This window comes from Poecile atricapillus, chromosome W (genome assembly GCF_030490865.1).
Source record: "Poecile atricapillus isolate bPoeAtr1 chromosome W, bPoeAtr1.hap1, whole genome shotgun sequence".
NCBI classification, from domain to species: Eukaryota; Metazoa; Chordata; class Aves; order Passeriformes; family Paridae; genus Poecile; species Poecile atricapillus.
Window position 1 is genome coordinate 1,751,853 of NC_081288.1, and position 18,106 is coordinate 1,769,958.

The 18,106-nt window shown below is 50.1% G+C and overlaps 2 protein-coding genes across 2 annotated transcripts; both read left to right on the forward strand.

Moving 5' to 3' along the window:
- Positions 1 to 879: 879 nt before the first annotated feature.
- LOC131591908 (carboxypeptidase A2-like) lies at positions 880 to 9,809 on the forward strand. Its single transcript, XM_058863025.1, has 11 exons — positions 880 to 951; positions 2,280 to 2,361; positions 3,382 to 3,516; positions 3,937 to 4,032; positions 4,515 to 4,613; positions 4,736 to 4,837; positions 5,917 to 6,027; positions 6,300 to 6,390; positions 6,837 to 7,036; positions 8,194 to 8,278; positions 9,565 to 9,809. Exons 1-11 carry the CDS (start codon positions 887 to 889, stop codon positions 9,750 to 9,752), a joined length of 1,254 nt encoding a protein of 417 aa, XP_058719008.1. The 5' UTR covers positions 880 to 886; the 3' UTR covers positions 9,753 to 9,809.
- Positions 9,810 to 12,380: 2,571 nt separating this feature from the next.
- Positions 12,381 to 17,930, forward strand: LOC131591820 (carboxypeptidase A1-like). Its single transcript, XM_058862890.1, has 11 exons — positions 12,381 to 12,592; positions 14,434 to 14,515; positions 14,839 to 14,973; positions 15,118 to 15,216; positions 15,973 to 16,074; positions 16,355 to 16,456; positions 16,566 to 16,676; positions 16,840 to 16,930; positions 17,067 to 17,266; positions 17,536 to 17,620; positions 17,693 to 17,930. Exons 1-11 carry the CDS (start codon positions 12,528 to 12,530, stop codon positions 17,878 to 17,880), a joined length of 1,260 nt encoding a protein of 419 aa, XP_058718873.1. The 5' UTR covers positions 12,381 to 12,527; the 3' UTR covers positions 17,881 to 17,930.
- Positions 17,931 to 18,106: the final 176 nt, after the last annotated feature.

Genomic DNA, 18,106 nt, shown 5'->3' on the forward strand with positions numbered 1-18,106 from the left:
TGGAGATCTTTTTCCCCCAGGCACTGGGTTTGGTTAAACCTTAGAGATCAGAGCAGTTCTCCTGCTGCCCCCAAGACACAGCAGTTAGAAGATGACTCAATCCTACACCCCAAAACAGGAATAATCCCTGCCCGGGGCTGCCTTTGCTCCCAAAAACATGAGACAAAGGATTTGCTCGGAGCTGTGACCATAACAGGACACCTGTGGAGGAGTAGGGTGGGAGTGGAGGTGAGAGGAGGCTCCTCAGGGAGGAGTGAGTGATACAAACCGAGATCTTTATTAAAATTTCCTCTGAGAATTGTCAGGGAATTCCTTTCCTCCTTCTCCTGGGTTGGATTGAGCAGCTGAACATCTCCCCTCTGTCCCTTCTCCCCGGAAACCCCAGGTGTGACAGCAGGTTCAGCTCCTGCCTGTCCCTCAAAAACCTCTTTATTTGAATAAACAACAACTTTATCCAGCAGCCCTGTGGGACAGCCACAGCTGGAGATTATTCCCAAAGCTCAGGCAGGAATCTGCTCCCCCAGAACTACTCAAACACCCTTTGGAACAAGGAATGAAGAAGGAAGGAGCTGGCAGAGCTCGGTGGGATCTGGGATGAGTTCAGTTCGTCCCTGTTTTCCTGTCCTGAACAACTTGCGGAAGGACACGCACATTTTTGTGGTCGGGGCTTTGGGACCGACTCCTCCCCCGCTGCTTTGGATGTGTCAGTGGAAAATATTTTTTGTTTTTTAGGTGGTGAAATCAGCCCAGTGATTACCTTGAAGGCTCTGATAAATGTGAGAACTTGATCACATGGAGTGATAGGTTTTATCGGATGCGTTTCATCTGAAAAATAAAGCTCTGTATAAATTCCCCTTTGCCAGGCCCAGCTGAACTTGCAGCAAACATGAAGCTGATTTTGATCTTCGGTGCCCTCATCGGGGTTTCCCTGTGCCTGGAAACCTTTGTTGGGTGAGTTACGCTTTTGTGGAAAATATTTCATTTAGGGCTGGTTCTTGTTGATTTTCGTGCTCTCAACTTGACAAAATCTGCTTGGGGCACATTTTTTTGTTTGTTTTTGTGACTGATTGTTCTTGTTGCTTTGGTGTTCTGACGTTTGAGGGAACATTTCTTTATTTTTATTTGGGTTCTGGAGTTGAGATCCTCAATTCCTGTTCACCCAAGGTTTGATTTTGGCTTGAGCTGAACCTCACTGCACACCAGAACCTGTCCTCAGATCAGAAAGTTCCCCTTTTTTTCCCCCAAGTTTCTTATTTCTCCTTCAGCCTTTCAAATCCTGATTTCCAACCATTAAATTCTAAATTCTGTCTTTGTGTCCCAGTGCAAAAATTATCCCACGGGATATTTTCTCACAGCCTCACTAACCATGGAAGAGCCTTAATAATTAAAGATTATAAAATCTTTAATTAAAAATAAATTTAATTAAAAATAATTAAAGATTATAAAATGCAATAAATCCTGAGGTGCACTAAGTGAGCACTAGATTCCAGTGAGTAAATCTGTGTATGGAGGTTTAAGGATAATAAAAAATAATATAAAGAATGTCCCAAAACTCAGGGATTTGTAAATCCAGGAGGGGATAATTTGATAATTTCATCCTGAAGTGAATTCTTGTGAATCCATTTCTCAGCAGTTGTGGTTAATTCTCAGCAAAATCCAACCCTGAGATAAAGTTTATGGCGATGGAGAATCCAATAATAAATTACTAATGTGGAAAAATTTAAGGTTCAAAGAGATCTTCCCCCTCTGCTGGCCAGGGAGAGGAAACTGGTGTAAACCTGGTGTAAATGTGGTGTAAACGTGGTGTAAACCTGGTGTAAACGAGTCCATCTTCAGCAGCTGTAAATAAACACCCACATCCACCCTTTTTACCTCATTTCCATCTTAAAAATGTTTCCAATTGTGCAGTTTGAGCTCCCAGCTGGTGAGTCGATAACTCCAGCCCATGGAATGAGGCATTTCCAGAGGTTCATTCATCCCACCTGGAATGTGGTGAAACAAATCCCAAATTTAGTGTTTTCTCCCCAAATATTCGATCCTTCCCCAACTCAACCGGGATATTATTTTCCCACCAGCTGCTGCCAGACAGGGTTGATCCTTTTGATTTAAAACTCATCCAAGTTGTCCGGGTTGAACTCTCGGGTGACACCGAATCGACCGATTTAACACACAATTAACAATTGAACACACAATTAACAATTGAACACACAATTAACGCCGAATTAACGGTGCCGGGAACAAACCGGATCACCCAGCCCTTTTCTGCTGATTTATTGCAGGCACCAAGTTCTCCGAATCAAGACCAGAAATGAGGAGGAAATCAAACAGCTGCAGCTTTTGGAATCGCTGGAACATCTGAAGGTGGGTCACGGCCACAGAGGAGTTTTGGGACATTTCACACGGAGGATTCACACCTCGCTCCCAACAGCTCAGGGTGTGAATCTCCATCTCATTTGGAAGGTTCACATCACCCTGGAGCAGCTGCCATAAATAAATTTATTCTCTGGATACTTCGAATTTCATCTGCAAGTTCAAGTACCAGTTCAGGAGGGCGAGAATTGATTTTATTTTTTATTTTTTCCTGCTGGGTTTCCATGGTGTTTGAATTGTTAGATCTTAATCTCAGTGTTGAAAAACTTGTTTTTCCAGTGGGAATGGCAATGTTTTGTCTCCCAGAGTTATGGAAGGAATTTATTAGTTGGTCTACACTGTATTGAAACAGGAAAACACGCTGTAAAATTCCAGGTTAATACTGTTCTTATTGCCATTGGTGAGAATTTTTAAATTGAAAAATTCTTTTTTTAAAATCACTGGCTTAAAAATTTTATATGGATAATTTAGAAATTAAAATTTCTAAATTTAATTTCGAAATTAAATTCTAATTTTAGAAATTAAAATTATGGATAATTTAGATATTAATAGACATTAATTATCCATATTTAGAAATATGGATAATTTTAGAAATTAAATTATATGGATAATTTAGACATTAATTATTTAAAATTAAAAATATTATATGAATAATTTAGAATTAAATTAAAACCAGAAATAGTTTAAGACTGGAATATGGAGTTTTTCTTGAAATTGTTTCTAGTAAAAGGGAGAATAATAAAATAATCATCAGAGACAACTAAAATATCCTCTTGTTTTTATGACCAAAGGCTACAAGTCAATGAAAAAACTGACTCCAGTCCTTTTGAATTTATTATTTAATTTAGTTTATCACAAGAACTGATACAAGGCTGTGGTGAAGCCACAGAGAACGGAGCATTCCAGGGCTCCTCCTGCTGATTTGGGAGAAATCAGCATTCCTGAAACTCTGCAAGAGCTGTTTGCACAATTCCTTCCCCAAACCAAATCCATTTATTTTTTCCTCTCCAGCTGGATTTCTGGATCAACCCCTCTGCTCCCGCCCTCCCCGTGGATGTGAGAATTCCTGCTCTCAGTGTCCAGTCAGTGAAAGCTTTCCTGGAATCCCAGGGGATTGAATATTCCATCCTGATCGAGGACCTGCAGGTGGGCAGAGCTCATTTTTTACATCTTTTGGAAACACCGAATCACAGTTTGGCCTCTCTCCCGCTTTTCCATCCTCTGCTTTCCGTGGGATCCTCCCCTTCTTTCTGTAGGTTGTGGATTATTCCTCAAAGACCATCCATGGATCACTGTAGGTGCTCTCTGACATTGATAAATCCACCCCTGAGGAGTTCCAGGTGGACTTTTGGCCCAGGACATTTGGGAATTCCAACACTGAAGTTCCTCATCGTTCACTGAGAGTAGTTATGGATAAAAATCACCCACTTGGGCCCTAATCTGACATTCCCTCATGAGCAGTAATCCCCAAAGAGCATCTAAACCAGCATCAACTCACTGCTTTTCCATTTATTTATCTTTTAGCAGCTGAAGCAGACACTTCTCACCATTTAAATGTTGTTTTAGGATGTTCTGGATAAAGAAAAGCAAGACATGGCCGAGAGTGCCCAAAGGCAGCGCAGCAGCAGCTTCGACTTTGGTGCTTACCACAGTCTGGATGAGGTGAGAACCTCAGGGGAAGAATATTCTGATTTTTTTCTGGTCTTTTTGCATGCTGTCTTCAATTCAGCATCCCATGTTAGGATGTAAAATGTCCCTGCAGGTTTTTTTCTGGCACGTGGGTTTGTTTTTTGCAGTATTAATTTTGATTAACGATCAGCCAGCGCTGATCAAAATTCCATAAACTCTCCTGCAGACTCTGTCAAAACCCATCCTTCAAAAGAAAGGGAAATAAAGGGATCTTGAAATTGGGAAATGAAGAAAAGGAAATAAAGAACTTTTTGCCCAGAAAAGCTGTGGCTTCCCCATCCTTGGGAGTGTCCAAGGCCAGGTTGGAGCAACCTGGGATAGTGGAAGGTGTGGAACGGGATGGGATTTCCAACCTGAATCAGCCCACGGTTCTCTGGAAGGAATGGAAGAACACATAAATATGATATTCACATCCTCAAATCTGACATTAATGTCCTTGTGACCTTTCCTTTCAGATTAATCAAGAACTGGATCATCTTGCATCCGAGTTCAGCTTCGTGGAGAAGATCCAGATCGGGGAATCCTACGAAAAGCGGCCTCTGTACGTCCTGAAGGTACGACGGATATCGCGGAACGCGTCCACAGGGACGAAGGACAGAGCATTCCTAAAATTCCCTGGCTGTTGTGGGCTGGCCTTGGCTGAGGGGTGTTGAAATGCTCCTGTTTGATTTCCCAGTTCAGCACCGGAGGCTCCAAGCGCCCGGCCATCTGGCTCGACGCCGGCATCCATTCCCGCGAGTGGGTCACCCAGGCCAGCGCCCTGTGGATCGCCAACAAGGTTCCTGCGGCAGGGATTCATCCCTGGCTTCTCCAGGGAGTGATTCCCGGTGTTTCTGAGGGTATCAGCCCTCCGTGGGTTCTGTTAATTCCCAAAAGCAGCTGAGGTTTCCCTGAGGAGGAAACTGGAAAATTCTGTCTTGTTAGAAAAGCTGAGTTTAGGCAGACAAAATGTCGTGGTTCAGGTGAAATTGTTACACAAAGAAGCAAAGATTTTTTTTTTTGAGATTTTCTTTTTTTGAGATTATTTTTGCTGCTTTGTTCTGCTCACCCAGAAAAATCCAGTGGGATTGGTTTCCTTCCCCCAAATGCCCAGACCTCCAGCCCTCTATAAATGAGGATTTAAATCCTGCTGGATTTAATTTATATATTAAATATATTTATTTAAAGATATATTATATTATATTATATTATATTATATTATATTATATTATATTATATTATATTATATTATATTATATTATATTATATTATATTATATTATATTATATTATATTATATTATATTATATTATATTATATTATATTATATTATATCATACTATAATATATCATACTATAATATATCATACTATAATATATCATAATATATTATATCATATTATAATATAGTATATCATATTATAATATAGTATATAATATTATAATATATTATATCTTATTATATTATATTTATTATATTATATTTATTATATTATAATATATTAATATTATAATGTATTCATATTAGAATTATATTTATATTATAATTATATTATAATTATATTATATTATATTTTTATTTAAATACATTATATATTAAATATATTATTATAGATAATATATTAAATTATATATTAAATATGTTTAATATATAATATATTTAAATAAATATCTTAAATAAATATAAAAATATAAATATATTAAATAAATATAAAACCATCTTCACTGCTCACTCCATGTATAACCAAGAACAGTTACAGCCAGCAGAAAATGGATATTCCTTGTTTCCCTGCCCCGAAATCCAGCCTTTCCTCTGTCCCAAGCAATGAGGGAGTGAATTTGGGAAGGAATGACTCTGCTGAGCTCTGTCTCTGCCTAGATTGCCTCTGACTACGGAACAGACGCTTCCATCACCTCCCTGCTGGACAAGATGGATCTTTTCCTGCTGCCAGTGGCCAACCCTGATGGATTTGTGTACACTCACACCTCGGTGGGTCAGCTCTGCCTGAGCTCAGTGACATTCCAGGCTTTTCCAAAGAAATAATCACCATGAGGGAGGTGGGCTCTGAAAGTAAATACCCCTGTAAATATCCCAGTTTTAGTAAATATATTTGATTTTTAACCCTTGGCCCATCTTGGCAGTCTGAAATACTCTCGGGATCGTTCCTAGGGTCAGTCCCTCATGGACAGCAGCTCTTTCTGGGGAGCAGTTTTGGTGCCAGCTCCCAGATTTGCTCCTTTCTGAGCGTTTCTCTCTTGTAGAATCGCATGTGGAGGAAAACCCGCTCCAAGATTCCCGGCAGCGTCTGCGTGGGAGTTGATCCCAACAGGAACTGGGATGCAGGTTTTGGAGGTAGGGATGGAGCTTCTGGATTCTGGATCCTGTTACACAGAACCAGGATTATAAAGGGGATTAATCACCCTGAGCACAACATGAGGCAGCATCATGGAATTACTGAATCGTGGAATCACAGAATGGTTTGGGTTGGAAGGACCTGAAATATTTAATTCCACTCCCTGCAGTTGAGCAAATCCACCTTCCACTATCCCAGACAGTTCCAAGCCCCATTCAATCACTGAACATGGAATGGAGATCCCTGGGTTTTTGGGCAACCTCTTCTGGGTTGCACCATCTCAGAGTCCATCCCTTGCACACTCACAGCTCTGTCGCTGCTGTTTGAGCTTTTAGCAGCGTTTCAGGCCTGGCTTTAGGCTGTCCTTGGGAAAGCCCAGCTTTGTGGGCTCTGCCCTCCCAGGAATTCCACTCCTCACAGGTTCGTTCCCTCCTTGCACCACCAGGTCCTGGAGCCAGTAACAGACCCTGCTCCGACTCCTACCACGGGCCCAGCGCCAACTCCGAGGTGGAAGTGAAATCTGTTGTCGACTTCATCAAGAATCATGGAAACTTCAAGGCCTTCCTGACCCTCCACAGTTATTCCCAGCTCCTGATGTATCCCTATGGATACAAATGCACCAGGCCAGACGATTATGCCGAGCTGGTGAGACAGAAGGACTTGGCTTTATCTTCTCTCTTCTCTCTTTCCCTTCTCTCTTTCCCTTCTCTTTCCTTTCTCTTTCCCTTCTTTCCCTTCTTTTCCTCCTTCTCTTCCTCCTTCTCTTCCTCTTCCCTTCTTCTCTTCCTCCTTCTCTTCCTCCTTCTCTTCCTCCTTCCCTTCCTCCTTCCCTTCCTCCTTCCCTTCCTCCTTCTCTTCCTCCTTCCCTTCCTCCTTCCCTTCCTCCTTCCCTTCCTCCTTCCCTTCCTCCTTCCCTTCCTCCTTCCCTTCCTCCTTCCCTTCCTCCTTCTCTTCCTCCTTCCCTTCCTCCTTCCCTTCCTCCTTCTCTTCCTCCTTCCCTTCCTCCTTCCCTTCCTCCTCTCTTCCTCCTTCCCTTCCTCCTTCTCTTCCTCCTTCCCTTCCTCCTTCCCTTCCTCCTTCCCTTCCTCCTTCTCTTCCTCCTTCCCTTCCTCCTTCCCTTCCTCTCCTCTTCCCTTCCTCTCCTCTTCTCCTCCTCTCCCCTTCCTCTCCTCTCCAGCTGCTTTTCCATCCTTTCCATGCTCTTCCCTAACGGCACCATCGCAGCTGCAATAACACCTCTGAGGCAATGCGGATCTCACAACTGTAATTCCAACGGGAAAGGCCTCTGGAATTTTCTGTTCTGTGCCAAAAGGGCTTTGGAACCAGAGCCAATTTGTCTGAGTTTGGATTAAGTGTTTTGATATTTCTAAAGAAGAATTCCACAGCTTTTTCAGGCTCATCCCAAAGTTTCCCTGATCTCAGTTCCCCTGTGGCAATTTGTTGCCTTTTTTCCCTCCTTCACAAAGAACCCAGCTCTGATTTCCATCCAACCCCTGTTATGTAGTTGAAGTGAGCACAGAGTTGACCTTGGAGTATTGGAAGATCCCAACTTGGGAATTTCTGGTGTCTCCTGAGCCTTCCCTTGACACTCCAGTGAGGGAAACACCGGATGAACCCTTAGAGAACCTTCTGGAAGTTAACTCACCTGCAGTGGCACCTCCCAGAGGTGCTGTGGAAGCTGTGACTGGCGTTGGTGTGAATCGTCCCCAAAGCAGTTTGGAGATTTCTGCTGAAATCCCAATGTTTAATCTTGGGAAGTGTGGCTGCTTCCTGACTTTCCCTTCACCTTCTCTCCCCTCCAGGAATCTCTGGGAAGAGCTGCCGCCAGTTCCATCCGCTCCCTCTACGGCACCACCTTCCAAGTGGGCACCATTTGCAAAACCATCTGTGAGTATTTGGCCACTCCGAGCTTTTAGGGGCTGTCCCAGGACACCGATCCCAGGACACTCCACAGGATCCCAGGACACCAATCCCTGTCCTTCCCACAGGATCCCAGGACACCCCACAGGATCCCAGAACACCAATCCCCATCCTCCCCACAGGGTCTGTCCCACCACAGGATCCCAGGACTCCCCACAGGATCCCAGAACACTGATCCCTGTCCTCCCCACAGGCTCTGTCCCCCCACAGGATCCCAGGACACCGATTCCTGTCCTCCCCACAGGATCCCAGGACACCAATCCCTGGACACCCCACAGACTCTGTCCCCCTACAGGATCCCTGTCAGGACACCCCACAGGATCCCAGGACACCAATCCCAGGACACCCCACAGGATCCCAGAACACTGATCCCTGTCCTCCCCACAGGATCCCTGGACACCAATCCCTGTCCTCCCCACAGGATCCCAGGACACCAATCCCCATCCTCCCCACAGGATCCCAGGACACCCCACAGGATCCCAGGACACCCCACAGGATCCCAGAACACTGATCCCTGTCCTCCCCACAGGATCCCAGGACTCCCCACAGGATCCCAGAACACTGATCCCTGTCCTCCCCACAGGCTCTGTCCCCCCACAGGATCCCAGGACACTGATCCCTGTCCTCCCCACAGGATCCCAGGACACCAATCCCTGGACACCCCACAGGATCCCTGTCAGAAACCCCACAGGATCCCAGGACACCGATTCCTGTCCTCCCCACAGGGTCCCAGGACACCCCACAGGATCCCAGAACACCAATCCCTGTCCTCCCCACAGGATCCCTGGACACCAATCCCTGTCCTCCCCACAGGATCCCTGGACACCAATCCCTGTCCTCCCCACAGGATCCCAGGACACCCCACAGGATCCCAGAACACCGATCCGTGTCCTCCCCACAGGATCCCTGGACACCCCACAGGCTCTGTCCCCCCACAGGATCCCTGTCAGGACACCCCACAGGATCCCAGGACACCAATCCCAGGACATCCCACAGGATCCCAGAACACTGATCCCTGTCCTCCCCACAGGATCCCAGGACACTGATCCCTGTCCTCCCCACAGGATCCCAGGACACCGATCCCTGTCCTCCCCACAGGCTCTGTCCCCCGTGGAAGCCACAAAGCTCCTGTGCAGTGACACCACTGGTCACACATCACACCTGAGCGTTCCCACCCAAACCCCCTCCTTGTCCCCCAAAATACAAACAGCAGAAAAACAGAATTCCAGCGTTCCTCTCCCTTTCCCTTCCAGACCAAGCCAGTGGAGGCAGCATTGACTGGAGCTACGACAACGGCATCAAATATTCCTTCGCCTTCGAGCTGCGGGACACGGGGCGCTATGGCTTCCTGCTGCCCGCCAACCAGATCATCCCCGCGGCCAAGGAGACCTGGCTGGGCCTGAAGAAAATCATGGAGCACGTGCTGAATAAATCCACCTGAGATTGGGGCTGGGAGTCAGCTCTCTGCAGCTCCAGCTGGTCAAATAAACCCCCTGTGCATTCCCTCCTTGGTGTTTGATGCATCCGGTTCCTCGTGCGTGACGCGGCCCCCAGGGGATTTTGGGACACAAACCTCCCTGTCCTGGGCAGGGACACCTCCCAGGATGTTCCCAGCCCTGGCCAGCCTGGCCCTGGACATTCCCAGGGATCCAGGGGCTTCTCTGGGAATTCCAGCCCAGCCAGGAATTCCTTCCCCAGATCCCATCCATCCCTCTGGGAATGTGGGAAGCCATTCCCTGTGTCCTGTCCCTCCAGGCCTTGTCCCCAGTCCCTCTCCAGCTCTCCTGGAGCCCCTGCAGGCCCTGGAATGTGCTGGAAGCTCTCCCTGCATCCTTCCCTTCTCCAGGCTGAAGGGGCTGGTGCAGAGGGCCTGGTGTTGACCAGCATAATCCCATGGAACTAATTAAAGGAATTTAATTTCCCTTAATGAGCCTCAGGACCCTGTCAGTCCCCTGACCACTGTCCTCAAACGTACGCCACCATGGATTTGGCTGCCCCTTTTCTCCCTCCCACACGCTCCCAGTGGAGGTGGCTGCAGGGAGGATGGAGATGGGAGGACACCTCCCCTGATCCAGCACCCAATCCCTCAGGAGCCCCTCGTTCCACTGCTCATCCTGCAAATTTCCTGGGGATTAAAGAGCTCAGGAGGCCCTGAAGGAGCGGAGATTAGCGCCGGCTGCTGCTGCTGCGGTGATTATCGAGTCTGACAGGTTTATCTCGGTGTCTTGTGACCCCCCAGCAGCTGGTGAGTTACTCACCCCCGAGAGCCTGGCAGGAGAGCAAACAGCGCTGATGGGGCCGATAAAACCCTGCGGACTCGGAGCTGGTGCCAGGAAAAGGGGAAGGCGCAGCAGGGGCTGGATTTGGGTTAAAAGCAGCTGTTTTGGAAAGCAAAGCCATGCTTGGGGCAGCCAGTGCTACCCACGTGTCCCCTCTGCTCACAGCCTTGTCCAGTGGCACCTGCTTCCCAAACTGACCCAGCTTTCCAAAATCCCATCCTCTGCCCGGTGATGAAAAACCAGGGATGGTAAATCCCAGGGACACCGCCGGCTCTTGGAGCTGGAGGAGCAGGAATTGAGGAGCCTCGGCTGGGAATGTGGAAATGTGACCTGGAAGCTCATTCCAATCATCCAGGGCTTGAGGGGCCCTGTCCCCTCCTCTGGTGTGAGGAGAGCTCATCCAGGTCTGGATCCCAGACTCCAGAGGGGTCTGGAGTCGGAGCAGAGGGTGCCGCAGAGGAACAGGAGGGTGCCGTGGTGGGGCGAGGAGGGAGATGGGCTGGAGATGACACCGGTGTGGGGTGGGGACACCTAACAGGGACCTTCCCATCCCAAGGAAGGAGATGATTGAGGAAACAGAGCCAAGCTCTTCCCCACAGAGTGCTGGGAGAGACAATGGCAGCAGCTGGAACGAGGGAGAGCCAGGAGGGACATCAGGAAATGCTTTCCCTTTCCACCAGGAGGAGAAGCAGCAGGACCTGGTGCCAGTGGGGCTGTGCAGCCTCCAGCTCCAGAGGACTCCAGGATCCAGCGATCCTGGTGCATCCCTGGAGCTGACCATGCTTCATCCAGACATTGGATACAGACCTCCCGTGGTCCCTTCCCACCTCAACCTCGCCACGATCCTGCCTGGAGGAGGATCCTGGAACCACCTCACCACCAGCGCCGGTTCCGCACCGCAAGGCCCCAGCAGGGCCCGGCACCTCCCGCTCTCGGTGCAGCCGGAATCCCCTGGGTTTGATGGAGAAAAACGGGGACAGAGGATGTCAGCTGTAAAAAGCTGCCCTGGGAGGTGCTGCCAGCCCGGGAACGCAGCCCAGGAACCCGGAGCATCCCTGACAAGCGCGGTGGGAGCTCAAGGGCAGCGCAGATAAGGCCCAACAAAGGCCCTGCTGTAACCTGCGGAACAAAGACGCTGCTTTAACTGGGGAACAAAGACACCTCTGACAAACTGACCTCCTGACAGCTGCTCCAGAGCCGCTGCTCGCACTGAAAACAGAAAAATAATTCATTTTCTACCCAAAAATGAACCTTTCTGTCTGAACATTACCCCAGGTGAACATCCCTGTGCACCTCTGAGCTCCACGACTCCCATCAGCTTTGAAGTCAGGTTTCATCCACCATCAAGTGACCCCCACTCCTGGGAATGGTTTGATGAATAATTTCAATAATATCTTTTATATTTTATATATCTTTATCTATAGACACACTTATGCATGAACTAATTAATCATAAATAAGTTGACGTTTAAACGCTTGCTTTTTCCGCACGTAACTTTGTAGTAGCTTGTCATTACACGTGCGTTACTAATGGTAATTATGATCGACTTACTCATAGCAATGTGTCATGAAGAAATTCATGGAAACAAAGAGGAGTTTCCTGGTGGTTTTGGGGTTCCTGTGACCACGCCGTCCCCACCGTCCCACGCCCGTGGGTCGGGAGCCGCCCGTGCCCCGAGCTGGGAGCACGGACACTCATCCAGGACCTGCTCACTGAGGAAGACGTTATCAGATCCTCCCTAATTTGGCTGCTCTCGTGTTGACTTTGCCAAATAAAACAAACATTTGGGCTCGCCGGAGCCCTTCCTGCCGGCTGTTTGTCGCTGCCGACGCCGCGGGGACGGCGGATGCGGCCCCGGTGAGGAGATCCAGGAGGGAACCCAGACCACCAAGGGGGTTCTGCCCGTCCTCGGGGCTGTGGCTCTGCTCCCACCCACCATGGAGACCCTCCTGGTGTTCCTCGCCCTCCTGGGGGGGACCAGCAGCGAGCAGCTCTTCGTGGGGTGAGTCCTGCCGGAGCAGGGGGCGGTGGGACACCATGGCTGGGATGGGGATCCGGGGAGAGAGAGGTGGATCCATCCCCACCCCTCTCCTTCGGGGTCAAGCAGGAGGGTGACACCCCAAAGGATGGAAATTTGGGAAAATGGGGTTTTTTCCCAACTAGGAAAGGTTTAGTTTCACCCCAGGTTTGGAGGGGAGTGCAGCAGGAAGAAATTTGGGAATGCTGAACGCTGAGGGCATCGCTCCAAGCTTTGCCAGGGTGTAAAATCCCAGAGGATCAGGGGATGATGTGGATGGCTCAAACATGATGGCTGTGGAACCATCCAAGCATTGCTGGGAAAAAAACCCCAAAGATTGCTGGGAATAACAGCCAAGGATTTCTGGGAATAACAGACAAAGATTGCTGGGAATAACCAAGGATTGCTGGGAATAACCAGGGATTTCTGGGAATAACCAAGGATTTCTGGGAATAACAAGATGTGGCTGGAGAAGGGACCCTGTGGAGGGAGGCCAACACTTTCCCAGGACAAAGCTCCTGCTTGTAGCTCCTGGAGATAAGAACAGCACAGTCCAGTGCAGGAAGGAGGCTGAGAAGGGGGCACGGAATGTGGGGGGGGTCAGGACAACCCAAAACTCCCAAAGGCTCCAACCCATTTCCAGAAAGTTCTGAGCGGATACAGGGAGCGGCTGGGGCTGTGCCAGAGGGTCTCAGGAAAGGTTCCTGATCCAGAGGGTGCTGGCACAGCCCAGGCTCTCCCAGGGAACGGTCACATTCCCAAGGCAGCCAGAGCCTGGAGTTTGAGTTGATCCTTGTGGGCCTCTTCCAGATGGGTCCTTCCTTCCTTCCCTCCCTCCCCCCCTCCCTCCCCCCTTCCTTCCTTCCTTCCTTCCTTCCTTCCTTCCTTCCTTCCTTCCTTCCTTCCTTCCTTCCTTCCTTCCTTCCTTCCTTCCTTCCTTCCTTCCTTCCTTCCTTCCTTCCTTCCTTCCTTCCTTCCTTCCTTCCTTCCTTCCTTCCTTCCTTCCTTCCTTCCTTCCTTCCTTCCTTCCTTCCTTCCTTCCCTCCTTCCCTCCTTCCCTCCTTCCCTCCTTCCCTCCCTCCTTCCCTCCTTCCCTCCCATTCCTGAGGGATCCATCAGGGATCCCATCGCTCTCCTCCAGGCAGGGGGTGCTGGGAGGGATCCAAGCAGCTGCAAGCCAAGATTGTCCATTTTTGGAAAAATCACAAGGATTTAATTCCTGCCCGAGTCCTCCAGGCACGGAATGGACAAATGGAAATTGTTATCACCCCGGGGAGGTGCTTAAAGTGATAAATAATGAGGGGTTCAGAGGATGAAAGGGGGAAAAGTGAAAGAATTTTGTGCTGTTTTGGGAGTGTCAACAGGAGAGGATGGAGGTAGAGGATGGATCTGAGATGGGAAAACCTCTCTCCCACAGAACATTTTCCCCACCTTGGAAAGCCCTGCCAGGCTGGATTGGGATCTCTGCTAGGGAATACATCCATACTTACAGGACATAGTCATATAATTGAGTAATAAACTGAATAATAAAAATTGAATAATAAATTGAATAATAATAAATTTAATAATAATAATTGAATCTAATCATTGAATAATAAATCTCAATAAATTGAGATATTCCCCAACATCTTAGGAGCTGATCAAACAAGGCTGGAGATCATCTCAGCCTCCCCAGCACTTGCTCTTTCCCCATCATGGCTGCTCTGAACCTGCCTTTTTTTCTCTCCACACCAACAACTGATGCATTTTCCAACCCTCCGAGCCGGGGTGGAGCTTCCCCAGCCTCCCCAGAGCCCCGTCCCCGTGAGCTCTCTGCCTCCCTGCAGGGACCAGGTCCTGCGTGTCACGGCCAGGAACGAGGAGCAGATCGCCCTGCTCGGGGTGCTGGGTGAGCAGGAGGAGCTGCAGGTGAGCTCTGAGGGGTCCAGGCCTCTCTCCTTTTGCCATCCCATCCTTTTTCCTCCCCGTTTTGGAGATGGATCATTTAGAACCGTATAAATAAATACGAATTTAACCCGCTCCTGTTTCGCGTGGACCCCGCAAACACTTAAAACAACTTGGGCTGAAATGTTTCTGTGGGTCCCTATCCAGACATCCATCTGTGGCCCAAAATTTGGCCAAAAAACCTTTTTTAGATCCTTCATGGAGACTCCTGTGGGAGCCCTGGAGCTGCTGGGGAGCTCAGTGGATGGGGCCGAGTTCTTCCTTTCAGCTCAGCTTCTTCTTCCCAGGTGGACTTTTGGCGTCACCCCAACAGCCCCAGCCACCCCGTGGACCTGCGGGTGCCCTTCCCCAGCCTCCAAGGAGTCAAAACATTCCTGGATTCCCATCACTTTTCCTACAGCATCATGATCGAGGACGTGCAGGTGATGGGAATGGGACGAGCTCCTGCAGCTCAGCCCTGAGAGAAAATCCAAAATGTTGGAAATCAAGAGTTGGAATTAAAATCCAACCCCCTGCTCCTCTCAGCCTTTTTGATCTTTTGAGGGTTTTTTCTGCCTTTTAACCAGGAATTATTGGATGAAGAAAAGGAAAGCATGAGGAGGTCTAGGAGGGTAAAGAGGAGCTCCAGGACGTTCGATTTCGCCTCCTACCACACGATAGACGAGGTACCTTTCTCTGCAGAGCTTTGTGGGCGTGTGGGGTCACATCCAGGTGAAGGTCGTGGTGAGTTCTTGGTGACAGCTGAGACCTCCCTGGGACCCTTTTCTCCTCCTCGGAGGGGGTTTTAGCTGAGGTGGGAGATTGGGAAACCTTCAAATCCAGCGTGGCCACTCCTGGCATCTTCCACCCTGTGGAAGACATTTCCAGCTTCGCTTTGGGGGTGCTTGGAGCCCAGTTTGGGACTGCTGAGGGTTGTGATGGTGTTGGGGGAGGTCTCAGAGATTTTTCCTTCACCATTCCTTCTACTTTTCCAAAAACCTTGTGAGGTGCCTTTCCCTGCTCGCACAGAGCCCCAGCCACCTCGTGTTCGCCAGGGAAGCTCCAGGTCTCCAGGGAAGCTCCAGGTCTCCAGGGAAGCCCCAGATCTTCCCCAGGGAAGCTCCAGGTCTCCAGGGAAGCCCCAGGTCTCCAGGGAAGCCCCAGGTCTCCAGGGAAGCCCCAGATCTTCTCCAGGGAAGCTCCAGGTCTCCAGGGAAGCCTCAACTCTCCAGGAAAGCCCCAGGTTCTTCCCCAGGGAAGCTCCAGGTCTCCAGGGAAGCCCCAGATCTTCCCCAGGGAAGCCCCAAGTTCTCCAGGGAAGCCCCAGGTCTCCAGGGAAGCCCCAGATCTTCCCCAGGGAAGCTCTTCCAGTGCTGGATACCCTCAAAACCAAAAGGTGAGAGCCAGGCTGAGCCTCATGACCCAGCAGTTCCTCCTTCCAGATCTACGACTGGATGGACGTCCTGGTGGAGGAACATCCCAAGCTCGTCAGCAAGATCCAGATCGGGCAGAGCTACGAGAACCGGCCCCTGTACGTGCTGAAGGTGGGTCCTGGGAAAGCCTCACCTTGAAAATCCCCCCTCAGGATGAGAAGTTGTGCCAGGGCAGGATCAGGGTGGACATCAGCAGGAATTTCTCCATGGAAAGGTTTTGGAAAGGGCTGCCCAAGGAGGTTTGGAGTTCCCATCTCTGGAGGTGTCCAAGGAATTCCTGGATGTGGCACTCGGGGCTCAGGGCTGGGGACAAGGTGGGGATCAGGCACAGGGTGGATTCTGTGATCCTGGAGGGTTTTTCCAGCCTCAGCGATCCCGTGATTCTGCACAGTTCAGCACCGGGGGATCGAAGCGCCCGGCAATCTGGCTGGACACCGGAATCCACTCGCGGGAATGGATCACCCAAGCCACCGGTGTCTGGACGGCCAACAAGGTGACCTTGGGATCACCTGGGGTGTGGGACCCCAATCCTCACCCTGCATCCGTCCCACCCCTCGTCTCCGAGGGGCACCGGGGCAGCTCCTGCTCCTCTCCACGCACAGATCGCCCAGGAATACGGGCAGGACCCCTCTGTCACGGCCATCCTGGACAGCATGGACATCTTCCTGGAGATCATCACCAACCCCGACGGCTTTGCCTTCACCCACAGCTCGGTGAGTGCGGGGACGCCGCGGTGGGATCTCGTCCCAGCGCTGTCCCCAGCCACGGCTGTCCGTGATTTTTGGGTGGGACGGTGAGTGATGATCCCTGGAGATGCCTGGGCAGGGGTTGGGATTCACATCCCTGTTCCGGTCTCTCCTCTCCGTGTGCTCCTAGAACCGCCTGTGGCGCAAGACCAGGTCCATCAACGCTGGATCCCGCTGCGTCGGGGTGGATCCCAACCGAAATTGGGACGCTGGGTTTGGAGGTGAGACCTCGGCCAGCAGCTCCTCACGCCGGGCATTGTTTGTGCCTCAAAACACCAAAACTTTCTGCTAGAGCGGAGAAACCCTGGGATGGAAACCTTTCCTGAGGGATCCTCTCCGGATCTCCTCCTGCTCCAGGTGCCGGCTCCAGCAGCAATCCCTGCTCCGAGACCTATCGTGGTCCTCACGCCCACTCTGAGAGGGAAGTGAGAGCCATCGTGGATTTCATCCGCGCCCACGGGAACGTGAAATCCGTCATCTCCATCCACAGCTACTCCCAGATGCTGCTCTTCCCCTACGGATACAAGAGGGCACCCACACCCGACCACCAGGAGATGGTGAGATGGCCCCAAAACGTGGGGCTGTGACCACCTGGCAAAGTCAGAGCATCTCAGGAGCGTCTCTGCTCCTCTGGTTAGATGAACCCGAATATCGAACCCCTGCTCCTGGGTCCTGGTGGAGGGTGGTTGCGAGATGGACCTCAAACATCAAAAATTAAGGGGTTTTTTTTTTTTTGGAAAACCTAGAGCAGAAGGGATGGGGAATGATGGGCTCTGGATCTCCCTTGATCCACGAGATCCCACCGCTTTTGGTGGTTCCTTTGCAGAATGAACTGGCCAAGAAAGCCGTGAGCGACTTGGGCGCCGTGTTCGGGACAAAATACACCTACGGCAGCATCGCCAACACCATCTGTGAGTGTTCCTCCCTCATCCCACATCAAATCCCTCGGGAATGGGCTCCCACCTGGGCTCCTCTCCCTGCAGACATGGCAGGAGGCACCACCATCGACTGGGCCTACGACAACGGGGTGAAATATTCCTTCTCCTTGGAGCTGAGGGACTCGGGGCGCTACGGATTCCTCCTGCCCAGCTCCCAGATCGTCCCCACTGCCACCGAGACGTGGCCGGCGCTCCTGGACATCATGGTCCACGTCCTGGAGCATCCTTACTGACCCCAGCACCTCCCACAGCATTCCCTCCTCTCAATAAATCCTCACGGAGATTCAGCGCTTTCAGGCACCCTCGTTTTTTTCATGCTAAACTCCCCCCAAAAAAAAATAGGGTGGAAAAGGACTCCCTGCCCTGCAGGTGTTGATTTTCCCCTCGTGACTTTGGCTCAAAGTGCCCATCCTTTGGAGCCAGAATGGGAGGAGATGAGGTTTTTTTGGGCAACCACCC

Excerpts from the sequence above, each read along its gene's own strand:
- LOC131591820 (XM_058862890.1), top strand. The coding sequence starts at position 12,528 with ATGGAGACCCTCCTGGTGTTCCTCGCCCTCCTGGGGGGGACCAGCAGC. Across the intron at positions 12,593-14,433 it reads AGCGAGCAGCTCTTCGTGGG|GGACCAGGTCCTGCGTGTCA; the intron begins GTGAGTCCTGCC and ends GCCTCCCTGCAG. Across the intron at positions 16,457-16,565 it reads GTGTCTGGACGGCCAACAAG|ATCGCCCAGGAATACGGGCA; the intron begins GTGACCTTGGGA and ends CTCCACGCACAG.
- LOC131591908 (XM_058863025.1), top strand. The coding sequence starts at position 887 with ATGAAGCTGATTTTGATCTTCGGTGCCCTCATCGGGGTTTCCCTGTGC. Across the intron at positions 4,838-5,916 it reads CCCTGTGGATCGCCAACAAG|ATTGCCTCTGACTACGGAAC; the intron begins GTTCCTGCGGCA and ends GTCTCTGCCTAG. Across the intron at positions 6,028-6,299 it reads TTGTGTACACTCACACCTCG|AATCGCATGTGGAGGAAAAC; the intron begins GTGGGTCAGCTC and ends TCTCTCTTGTAG.